Source organism: Peromyscus maniculatus, chromosome 9, assembly GCF_049852395.1.
Source record: "Peromyscus maniculatus bairdii isolate BWxNUB_F1_BW_parent chromosome 9, HU_Pman_BW_mat_3.1, whole genome shotgun sequence".
NCBI lineage: Eukaryota > Metazoa > Chordata > Mammalia > Rodentia > Cricetidae > Peromyscus > Peromyscus maniculatus.
In genome coordinates, this window is record NC_134860.1 from 73,446,864 (window position 1) to 73,459,440 (window position 12,577).

General features: G+C 47.0%; 1 protein-coding gene across 1 annotated transcript in view; it reads left to right on the forward strand.

Annotated features, from left to right (window-relative positions):
* Positions 1–369: 369 nt before the first annotated feature.
* The window catches only part of Siah3 (siah E3 ubiquitin protein ligase family member 3), a 65,941-nt gene continuing 53,733 nt past the window's right edge, over positions 370–12,577 (forward strand). The window contains exon 1 of the mRNA XM_006991378.4: positions 370–606. Coding sequence (XP_006991440.1) covers positions 472–606 — 135 coding nt within the window. The 5' untranslated portion in view covers positions 370–471. The remainder of the gene's footprint in view (positions 607–12,577) is intronic.

Sequence of the window (12,577 nt, forward strand, 5' to 3'; positions counted from 1 at the left end):
CGGGGGTTTAAATATTTTACATTTTTTTTCTTTGGGGGTGGTGGTGGTGGTGGTGTTCAGGGCACTAAGAAAGGCTCTCGTGTTAAATTAAGTCAATTAATAAATGGAGACACATTAAGCAATCAATTTTGTCAGCCTATCTCTCCAGCATTATGTATGGTTGGCTGTAATCACAAGATAAATGCAATGTGCTGATCTATGGTAATGTTCAATAATACATTCTCCGCCAGGCTCAATTCATCAGGGAGTTTCAGTAGGGGAGGTATTTGTTATTGGCTGTCTCTGCACCTCAAGGATAACATTTCTGTCCTTTTGATTGGCTGCCTCGCTGCTGCAAGATTCTAACCGTCTTATTTTGATGATGAATATGAAGGCGCGCTAAGCCGGGCTGGAGCCGTGTGTCTCCGCCGCTGCGCTCCATTCAGAGCTCCCTCGCTGCCTTCCTGTGCCAACCACCCCCCAAAAGTTGGGATGCTTTTCTTTACCCAGTGCTTTGGGGCTGTGTTGGATCTCATTCACCTCCGGTTTCAGCACTACAAGGCGAAACGGGTTTTCTCTGCTGCTGGGCAACTTGTCTGTGTGGTTAACCCCACACACAACCTAAAGGTGAGTCACTTCCTCTTAGGCTTTCTAGCCATCTCCCCGGGGGCTCTAGCCTTTTCTCAGGAGACGTCTATTAGGGAGCTCATGCAAATAGTTTGCTGGCGCTAGGATCGCGGTGGTCTGGAGCCGCCGCTTGCTTGCCGCTTGCCTCGGCTCCTTCTCGCTCTCTGGGTGGCGTGGTGCTTTTGACGGTGACTGTGTGGCGTTTCCTGGACCGGCCAGCAACAGTAGAGTGGGCATGCAGTGTTTGCCCCACACTGTCCTCCGAGCAGGGTGTGGGGGCGGGAGGGAGGGCGACAGCAGGAGTCGGGTAGAGGTGTGCTTACCTCCCTCCCAAACATGTGTGGACCAGTGCCCAAGAGAAAAGATCTGAAAAGTTACCCAAATTGACCGCCGGTCAGTAACAAGGATTTAGCTGTGCGGAAGTAGCTACAGAACTGGGGAGCTCTGAGGCAGGACCTGGGAGTTGTTGGCCAGGGGCCGTTTCTGCAGGAGTTTGCCCTTGTCCTCAAAATGTGTCTAACTCTCTGTGTGTGTGTGTGTGTGTGTGTGTGTGTGTGTGTGTGTGTGTGTGTGTGTGTGTTTGTGTGTGTGTGTGTGTGTGTGTGTTTTGCTGGGAGGAGTTTAGCGTCTTTGCCTCCTGCCAGCTAGATGTGAGCCTTCTCGGAGGACAGCAGCAGCAGCCCGGGAGGAGGGTTTTGCTTCAACTGTGTAATAACGAAACCAGCTTGGAGCTGCCGTGGCTGCCTGGAGCCTGCAGGCAGCTGGCTGCCTCGCTGCCAGGGACTGCCTCGCTGCTCGCTCGGTGCTGCTTCCCCTGTGTTCATCCCTTCATGCCAATGTTCTAAGCCAAGATGCAGGGCTAGAAGGACCTCTCTACGTGTCGCAGTCCAGATGGGGAAATGAATGAAGAGCCAACTAACTGCCCAAGGATATGGGGGAGATGGGGAACAGGGTAAGGGGCATGTTGGGAGGACACAGCTAAACTCCCCGAAGGTGAAATGGTCAGAAAATAAAATAATGCAGGACTCAGTAGGCAGTTGGTTACCTGTCTTCACTGTACTGGGAGACTGAGGGACAGGGGGAGGGGCTGTGTCTGCAGCAGAGTCTGGGACTGTCTCCAGGAGACCAAATCCGTAACTCTGGTCATTGGGGTTGGTCAGTGTTGAGTGATGCTTGTGATGATAAACTCCCATGACCGGATGGATGGTCCTCAGCCCCCTTACTACAGATCAGTGCTTACAAGTGGCCCCCACCTCCCCCTGGAAGTCTTTAAACTGACAGCTGTCGGAGCCTCGGAGGCCATATTCCTGGGGGCATTGTGATGGAGGGGACCTGGACTATACTGAGACTGCCACTGGCTTTCTGCGGTACCCAGGCTGTGATGAATTCATGAATCTCCCTGAAGCATTCGTGTGTGCCCTCTCCCTCCTTCCTGCCCATTCATCTCTTTCCTCCTGTTCAGTGTTTGGTTTTGTTTTCTTTATAGCTTGGGTTTATAAATGAGAGTTCTCTTCCCATCATCCTTGACAGAGCAAGTACATAGTATCCATATTAAAAAAATACTCTTGAATTCCATTTCAGGGCCACTTTGGAGACCTTACTCCAATCCCATTATTTTGTCAACTTATATTAGTTACTTCCCTGTGGCAAGAAATGTTGTTTGCTCCTGTTTTGCATTTTAATACCTTTAAGATCATGCGACATAGCAGTTCTAAAGTTTGAATTTATGTGGTTCACTGACTGCACCCCGATGATGGGGAAGGGGGTGCTTAGAGCTTGCTGGGGGTGGGGGGAGGAGAAATTATCCTTGTATGTTTTCTTCCATGACACCTGCTTCTTGACTGCAACAGTCTTGTTGCCCCCAACCCATGGGCCCAGAGTCGGGGTGCAGGGCTTGAGTTAGCTTTGGACAGCTGTGTGATTTTTTTGAATGACTCAACCTTTCTGAGCCTTCCCTTTCTCATCTTCAAGATAAACACAGGAATAGCTGTCCTGGCTCCTCCACAGCTTTTGGAAACTGCTAAGAGATAGTGTGCATATGTGTGTATGTTGGGGAGACGAATGAATGATGAATGTGTTTGTAACAATCTCTTCTCTAAACACACACACACACACACACACACACACACACCCGTGTGCACACACACATTCCTGTATGTAATGTATAGGCTCTTCAAAGAGTGTCACTTAAAGCTTTAAGGTAACTTAAGATCACGAAAGCAGGAACAGAAAAATAGATGCCATGTGCGTTTGAGGAGTGATTTTTCATGGCTCGGTTTTTCATATATATGCTCGTTTGTCTTTTCATTTCCCATTAATGTCCCCCGAGGGACTCCGCTCATTACAGCCTCACTGTAAGTAGACACAGTGTGATGTGTGCCATAGCGCTCGGGTCCCAGCACACAGAACTAGCAGGGCCACTGGGCAGAGGAACCCACCCAGCAGACACACTGTGTGGGGTCTCTATCAGCTTGTGCTCACCCAGGGACCAGGTGACGGAAGGTCAGCAGACCCACCTCTCAACCTGGAGCTAGCACACAGCTTCAGGCTCTTCAAATGTTTTAATTAATTAATTAGTTAATTAATTGATAAGAACAGCTACCTAAAAGCACCACTGGCCTGCTGATTAGCCGAAGAAGTGCATTCGAACTCGAAAGAGTTCTCTACCTAAATGTTCATGTCCATAAATAGACCACATAAGATATGCCTTTGCTATAATAAGCTGTGGTCTATGGGGGGAGGGGCTTCCTTTTTTTGGAGGGAAGCAAAAAAAAAAAAAAAAAAAAGCTATGGCAATGTTAACCCAGAACAGCTATTGATCTGCGGTGCTTCCCCACACTTTGTAAGAGCAGCTGGACATGATCTAGGGATTGAGGCCACAGCTCCCCTTTTGCTGGGCTGCCTGGAGCTACAAAGGGAGCCGCGAAGACTGTGTGGAAAGAGTTCTGGGCTTTCTTGAGACTCTAACAGCATTTTAAGACTGCGAGTAAGGGCTGAGTTATAATTCACGAGCTGAGCAGAGAAATCCTGTATGCTTCTGCAGGTCACCTTCATTAGCAGCCTCACTGACCTGGGATTCCTTCCAGCTGGTGCCTTTCCTTCTAAGGGGAAAGCAGGGCCTTCCAGGGCCTGCAGATACTCTGGTTAAGGCTGTTATACCCACAAGCCCACTCTGATTAAAAGGGTCCTTTAGAAGGAATGGCTGACCTGGAACACTGGGGTTTAAGTGCCTGCCTAGAAATGGGTAAGAGACTCACTCCCCCGCCCCCCATCCCCTGTGTCTGTCTGTCTCTGCTTGTACTTGTAACACTTTGCCTAGAACAGAATTCCAAACGGTGGCCCTCAGTTTTCCTTTGCACCCCATGAAAAATACTCCTCGAGGGAGCCAGCATTCAGGCTAGCGGTCTCCAGGGGCTGCCATGCCCAGGCTGCCTCCAGATCACACTCCTCGTATCTGCAGCCCCTTCCCAAGGTAAGTAGCTTTTCTCTCCTGGCCCCTCTCCCATTGGCCTAGGCACCAAGGCAGCCCTGCCCTCTGTCCTTTGCAGGGAGTCACAGGCAGTTCCTGTAGCCAGGGTTCTCCAGGGAAGGGTCTGTGGGCTCCCCTGAGCCCCGTCCTCAGCTCTTTCCAAGCCCGCAGTGAGTTGAGGCAGCTGGGTGACTTCCTCCTTCCTCTTTAACCACAGCTTTGATAAATGCGCTGTTAAAAAGAAACGCCAGCAAAAGGCTTTTCCGGCAAACTTCTGAAAGACCCTGTCTGATGCTGCCACCCAGTGCCCTCCTCTGCACTGGGCCCAAGAACGTTAGTACCTGACCTCCTCCCCTCCATTCAGCCAGGTCCCTGCCCTTCTTCTTTCTTATAACTCGTTAACCTTGGATTTACAAACAGCACACACACACACACACACACACACACACACACACACACACACACAGTGACAAACAGGACAATGATGGTTTTACTTCAAGTGCATCTGAAACTGGGGGTGTTCCAGTTTCGTTCCTTGCAGCGTCTTTGTGCCTTTCATCCTTAGAGCAGCTTGTGTGGATGAATGTGCGTGCTGTGGTGTGGGAAAGAGGTGGCGGAAGAGGTGGGAAAAGGAGGAGCGGTAGGAAGGGGAGGAGATGGGGGGGGGGAGTTGATGGGGGAGGAGAAGATGGGGCTGGAGTAGAGAGAAGGGAGGTCCTGCAAGGAGAGGAAGACGAGAAAGGAGAGATGGGAGACTGGCAGAGTCAAACGCAGCTTCGGCCTGGGCTGTGTGAGGTGGAAACCCTGAACTGCCCCGGGGCTTCGCTAACACAGCGCAGCAGGGGTTGGAAGGAGTGGAGACCTGAGGCGGAGAGGCAGCCTTTGGAGTGTTCAGTGTGAATGCCCACTTTAAAGCAGTTCAAAGCTTTGCAAAAAGATTGTTGAAGAGCTGGTTATGTGGGGTTACCCAGTTCTTACCCACATCAGAGGGTCCTGTTCTCACATTTCCCCAGATCTACCTGTTTGGAACTATCTCATCACTAGTGAGTGCCTGAGAAATTGAGGGCGGGGCGGGGGCGGGGGCAAGGGAGGGGCGGGGGCAGGGATGGGGAGGCCAGAGGTCTACCCTCTTCTACTTTTACACCAAAGGCTCTACAACCTCTTTCAGTCCTTTGGTTTCTGCAAATATATATATATTCTATGACACTAAGGGTCCCAAACAGCTGCGCAGCCTTTCTGGTTATTTCTGGTGATTGCAAATGAGGCTCCTGAGCCACATAACGGGAGGCCCCAAGCCCGGGGCAGTAATTTGGTTAGCTGTGTGCTAGTGATTGTGTTGCAGAACAGGCTAGAGCTGGAAGCCGCGCAGAGGTGAGCAGATTACCTCCGCTCCCTCTGCATTTACCCAGCAGCCTCGAGCCCATTCTGTGAAATTCCCCTGCCTGGGCTCTCTCTACCAACAAGGAACCTAGCTTCACGTTCCTCCGAAACCCACAGAGAGGTCGGAGAGATTCGAAGAGCTGCCCCCAGTTCAGACGGACTACTTTTCCTGCAGTTAACAACAGAGGCGGGATAAGGAGCAACTGTCTGAGACGGTGTTTTATACTTGAAAAGTCATCTTGCCCTCGGCAGTGCAGTGACCGGTTCACATAGGCAATGTCCTGGACAAGAGGGCTGCCTGGGGGATGGAGGCTCACCTCTGCGGCTCAGGGAATGAGGGAGGGCATATCAAAGCAGGGAAGTTAAAGTTTGTACGCAGCCGAAGCCTGGGAGAGTAAGAAGACCACAGAGGGGTTCCCTGCCCTAAGACTGCGCTAGTTTCCTATGGCTTCCTTGAGCCACAAACAGTAGAGCTGGGAAGGAAGCCGCGTGTTAGGGGATTGTGGGATCTGGAGCCAGAGCAGGTTGGACTCCAATTCTGTTTTCCTTGAGCGTGTCTCTTCCTAGTTCCTCATGGAAATGCAACGTTTATGCACATTTCGGGGGTCCAGGATGATAAGTCAACACGTTACACAATGTGCCATGATCGAATTGCGGTAATTACCATTTCCCTTTCCTGCAACATTGATTATTTTGGGGTTAGGAACCTCTGGACTTGATTGATATCTTTGACCTTTGTGAGCTTCATTTCTTTTCATTTATAAAATGGCAGTGTGGGGGTGTGGGGGGGAAACACAACACTTTGGCTCAGCACCTGGTCTGTGGTAATCATGCCTGCTGGCATTGCTATTGAGTGCATCAGAAATGCCTTGCCCGAAAATGAATGGTATAGCATGGTTTATCCTAGGCTGGGGAGAGGCACGCATTCTGAAACCTTTGGCATGATGTAAATATGACCCAGTTCTTGTGTCTAACTTGGATGGGTAAACAAACTCCTCAAACTAGACGTTACGAAGTGTGGTGGTTTGGGCAAGATGCCCCCTATAACCCAGGCATTTGAATACTTGGTCCTCATTTGTTGCTTGTTTGGGGAGGATTAGGGGGTGTGGCCTTGTGTCACTGGGGTGGGCTATGAGGTTTCAAAAGACTTGAGCAATTTTGAGTGCTCTCTGGGCCTCCTGTTTGTGGCTCGAGATGTGAGCTCTCAGCTTCTGCTCCTACCGTCTGCTGCTTCTGTTTCCACCATCATGGACGCTAACCCTTTGGAGCGATAAGACCCAAATAAGCCCTCCCTTCTATACAGCTTTGGTCATGGTGTTCCATCACAGCCAAGAAATGTGACTAAGACAGGAAGTTACAGCATTGAAGTTAAGGCAACGGAAGACCTCCCTGTCGAAGGACAGGATTTAAAGCATGCTCAAGAGTTAGAACAATGTTCCAGTCCAAAGTCTAGGTCTAAACCATTAGGCTCAATGATCATGCAGCCAGTCCAAAGTCACAGCAGATGGGGCTGCCGCAGGGACAGAGTTCACACCTGATCACGATCTGCATTCAGACTGTTGTTCTGCCTGTGCCAATCCCATGAGGGAACAGGCGCTTTGGTACAGGAAGGGGCCCTGGTAATATGGCCCGCCGGCAATGTTGGGCATCATCTTGGAGGGCTTTGCTCTTCAGCTGGGCCACCATGGGACATCAAAGAAACGACAGTTTCTTGTATCTAAAATGCTCATGCAGATGATACATGACTCGGGCACATAGGAGGGTCCACAGGAAGTCACTGAAGCCAAGCAGCCACCACTCCCGATGGTCAAACAGTGGGAGAGATCGAGTTCTGTTACCAAAGGCTATATTTTCACTTTAAGCCCAGGATGGAAGCACTGTCAGAAACCAGCTCTGTGTTTTTAGTAGAACAGGTTCTTCCTGGATAATTTAGAATTGTGAGCTAACTGGGAATGCCAGGTGTATTTTCAAGATACTGTATCTCTTAATAATTCCTGAGTCCTTTGATGTATTTTTATATCACGAGTCCATGATGAAGAATGTGCTCCGTGCTGCTGGGCTGTCTCCACCAGCCTGGGGCAACAGAATCCTAGCTAGCAGAGAGTGGCCTAAGATGGGAGGGGTAGGCCTGGCCCCCTTGATGAAGCAGGAGAGGGCACAATGTGGGCAGAAGGGGTCATCAAAAGCCATGTTTATAGAGGAAAGACAAGGTTAGCTTACATAGAAGGTCCCACAGAGGCAGAACCCAAACCAGTTCAACAATATAGGCTTTACAACAGGCAGAGCAGCTAACCCAGCCACTCCCTGCCCGTGTACCCAGACATCATGGCTCCTCAAAGTATCTCACAGGACTTGACCAAGATGTGCTGAAGAGTCTGAGGCAAGCAGCCACTCAAGAAGCTCAGCTTTCTTTACCACAAATTAGGTATTCATGTGACATGGCCCAAGCTGAACCAGGCCACGTGTCCTGAAACTCTCACACAGTAGTTTTTCACTGTCTCGGCCATACTCAGGACAATAAGTCATGGTGATGACAGTCACAGAGGGCTACCATTTACTGAAGGCAGGCTGGCTATGTCCAAAAACTTTCTACTGTGGAACTGAGCATTTGTTACTAGGAACAGGTGTATTATTATCACACTCCACCCTACAGAATATCAAAACAGAAAGGTTAATGAGCTTGCCCAATATGGATGAGTTCTTGGTGGGTAAGCATTTTCTTTCTTTGATTAGAATCCTGTAACTTTTGGTACTTCTTGATATGATGCTTCGTTAGACTCACTCTTCCCAACCCACAACCCAGGCAACTGGTTGAGGGCTAATATCAAATGTACTCTATCTCACTGTAGAGTATTGAGCTAAGAGCATGTGTCATCCACCCTCATGTATATAAATACGGGTATGATGCCCCCGTCCCTGATGGGCATTCTGGGAGGCTTTCTCTATTTCTCAAGGCTCCTGGTGGAGCTAGACACCTGCAGCTTGCATTGACTGTGTTCCTTTCCTCTGTTTGCTGGAACCACCCTCAAGTCCACTACTGCCTCAGAGTACTTATCTCAAGTTCTGTTGTGGGGGAACTCAAGTGAGACTATGCGTGTACTTTTTAGTTTGTGGTTTTGTTTTTGATCACCTTACATTTCCTGAGCACATTCCAAGTGCCAAACACTGTGCTCCACGGTTTCCTTGAATTGCTTTGAAAAGGAAAAAAAAAAGGGGGGGGGCTTATAAACCTCTAAACAATCAACCAAAGGAGTTGTGAATCTTTTGTTGACAGCCCTTTTAAGAAAGCTCAGAAGCCGGGCGGTGGTGGCGCACGCCTTTAATCCCAGCACTCAGGAGGCAGAGCCAGGCGGATCTCTGTGAGTTTGAGGCCAGCCTGGGCTACCAAGTGAGTTCCAGGAAAGGCGCAAAGCTACACAGAGAAACCCTGTCTCGAAAAAACCAAAAAAAAAAAAAAAAAAAAAAAAAAGAAAGCTCAGAAACTGATACCAAATTCTTTTCCTCCCACCAAATAGAAGAAATAGGTAGATAGATATATGTGTAAAATTACAAGAACATAGATTCACAATGATGATTCTAGATGACGCAGGTCTTCAGTTTCTGAACTTGCTTAAAGAGAGAAAATTCCACTGAATTTTTGATACATGGAAGTGGATGCTAAAATTAGCGTGTATATTGGGCTGTAGAGATGGCCCCGTGGTTAAGAGCACTGGCTGCTCTTCCAAAGGACCTGAGTTCAATCCCCAGCATCCACATGGTAGCTCACAACCATCCATAGTGGGATCTGATGCCTTCTTCTGGCATAAAGTTGCACATGCACATAGAGCACTCATAAAAAATAAATAAATACATCAAAAAATTAGCGTGCATATCTAAGGTACCCAACAGGCCACACCACAAGTTTTTTTCTAAAAAAAAAAAAAAAGAAATTCTGAACTTGAAAGGAAAATCGTATCACCTCTATTCCACTCATCTGCTTGGAACCTCTTACTGATACACAGATCTGGTTAGCCAATGGGAAAAGGATTGTGCAGAGATAACATCTCACAGGGTGAGCCACATTGACGACTTCATTGAAAAATAGCAAGGGTCTCAAAGACATTCTCTGCTTTCCCTAACAACAGTTCTTTCCCCAGACTGCTAGATGAGGCCCTCACTCTGGCAGACACAGAACTGCAGAATGCTGTAATCATTCAGACTCAAGCAAATTGCGGGGCCTTTCAGAAAACTTACATGCTATTGATTTTCGGGAGACTCGGTGGAAATTTTGTAGAGAACTGGTAGTTAGGAATGAGTAAGCAGAAGTGGGGAGAAGGAGAAGCCAATCATTGGGCTTTGGGTTTGGGTGTGATTTAAGTCCCTCTTGACAAGACAATTTTAAAATAATCACAAGTTATGAACATAACGACAGCTAGAAGTGACAATTGGTGCACCTTTTCCAAAAGACCACTTAGAGAAAAATACGCATTTTCTCAAATACCAGTTAATTGCTAGGCGTGATGACTCATGCCTGTAATTCCAACATTGAGGAAGTTGAGACAGGAGAATTACCATGAGTTTGAAGCCAAATTGGACTACATAGTGAATTTCCAGGCCAGCCTGACTGTGGTAGTTTGAATGTAATTGGCCCCCATAATCTCATAGGGAGTGGCACTACTAGGAGGTGTGGCTTTGTTGAAGTGGGTGTGGCCTTGTTGGAGGAAGTGTGTCACTGTAGAGGCAGGCATTGAGGTTTCCTATGCTCAGGATACTGCCCAGTGTCTCAGTCCATTAAGGAAGTTCAAAAGCATCAATGTAATTATTTTATAATTGGGGGATGGTTCTAACTTCATTTATGTTGCTGTGATAGAACACCTTGACAAAGAGCAACTTAAGGTTGAAAGAGTTTGTTTGGCTTATGATTCCAGGTTACAGTCATAATCATCATGGGGAAATTAAAGCAGGAACTCAGGCAGCTTGTCACATCTCATCCAAGAATAGAGAGAGAGTAAGTGTATACAAGCCTCTTGGTTACTCACTTGTTTGCTTGTACTGAGCTCAATTTCTTCATTTTTATATGGTTCAAGAACCCCTGTCTAGGGAATGGTATTGCCCACAACGGACTTGATCTACCAACACCAATGAATTTAAAAACAATCCACCATAGAGAGGCCAACCAAATGTAGACATTTCCTAGTGGAGACTCATCTCAGGCCATTGTCAATTTGACAATTAAAGCTAACCATTACAGATAAAATAAAGGCTGGGAGGACCTTTTATCATCACAGCTATTCCCAACCCCAAAGTGCTCCTCACTTTCACTTTGTATGGTGAGATATGTTCAAATATTGATAACAGTATCTAGAATGCATTTTCATTTAGGAATAGAGTTGTGTTGAGTCAGGGTCACTCCTCTTGTATTTACCACTCTGTGGACTCCAGGCTAGCCAGCAGATGAGTTTATGAATTATTCTTCTGTCTCTGACTCCCATATGGGAGTCCCAGGAGTGCTGGGATTACAGATGCTCACCACTGCATCTGGTTTTTTGAGGGTTCTCAGGATCGAATTCAGGTCACCAATCTTGTATGGCAAATGCCTTTACCTCCGGAACCATCTCACTCGCCTGATAAGCATAGCAATTTAGCCAGTGACTCAGAATCTGGAAGGCTACATATTCACTTCTATATGACCATCCTAATATCTGCAAGAAGCAGATTGATGATAGATTTGAAACAGCAGTATGGGTCAAATTGTATTCCTTTCCTAAGATGTTCATTCATGTGACAGTTCTTCCCTTGGTGATGTCTGCTTTCCAATGACAACTCACGCTAAGTAGCCTATGCATTAACAACTTTACAACTTTTGAACCTTCAAATAAAAAGCTTTATCAGATAATGAGTTCCTTTTTGAAAACTATTGAGAATATTATTCACATTAACAAAAGTTTTTCTAGTTAGAAAAAAAATAAGCGTTATGGCTGGTGGCAGTTCTCTACTGGATCCTCTTGACTGGGGTGTGTTTTACGTGTATGTACACGAAACCTCACTTGTGTCTTCCAGATAATTAATTATAAACTGGGAACCATAAAGGAGACTTTTCTGTAGGTACATAAGGAACACCCTTATAAAAGAGTTCCCTTGTAGAAATATACAAAGAAGCAAAAATTGCTTATAATTATGCAAATAAACACACTTCATGGTAGGCCTATGTGATACAGATTTTCAAACATATTAATAATCACCATAAGTTATTTTTTGTGTCTGAAAGGTAAAACTCATTTTTGTCTATTTAAAGAAGTTTGGGTGAGAAAGTCATTATTCCTGTTTGACGAGAGCCAACTCTGACATGGCTGTGTAAATACTACCAACAGCAAGCATTTATTTTCTATCACATACCCTCCCATTCCCTAGGAAAAGTAGAAAGGTACTCCTTATCTTCATCCCTGCTCAATACAAAGACCTCTGTTATATGACAGGCTGGGAGCCAGGACAAGAGGCATCCTAGAAGTAGACTTCCAAAGGAAGGGATGAGCCAGGGTAGCTAGTTATGTGTACTACTCTCTTTGGTCACTCTTGGGTGGTATTTTCTTTGGGAGATGCTAATGCAGAGCTTTCTGTAAAATAGCGTTTCTACCACATCGCTAAGGATCATCCAAGAATCCAAATGCAGTAATGTGGCCCCCACCTCTGATACAGTGCCTCAGAATGTCGGCAGCAGGAGGAAGTAACCAGCATTTTGAGAAGATTGGCAAGTGACTGTTGCCCTAAGGCTCATGTGCCATCAAGAACAGCCCTGCTTCTGGGTCCTGAATCCATTCAGGGAGTCTGTACTGTCAAAACTTTTTTCATGATTATACATGGCATGCACTTCTTTCTCAGTCATTCATGAGCATGTAATGGTGTCTTGGTTACTTTTCTATTGCTATGCTAAGATACTGTGACCTAGGAAACTTATAAAAGAAAGTTTATTGGGAGCCTATAGTTCCAGAGGGAGAGTCCAGGACCATTATGGCAGGAAGCATGGCAGCAGGCAGGCAGGCATGGCGCTGGAGCAGCAGTTGAGAGTTTACATTCTGATTCATAAACACAAGAGAGAGAGAGAGAGAGAGAGAGAGAGAGAGAGACAGAGACAGAGACAGAGAC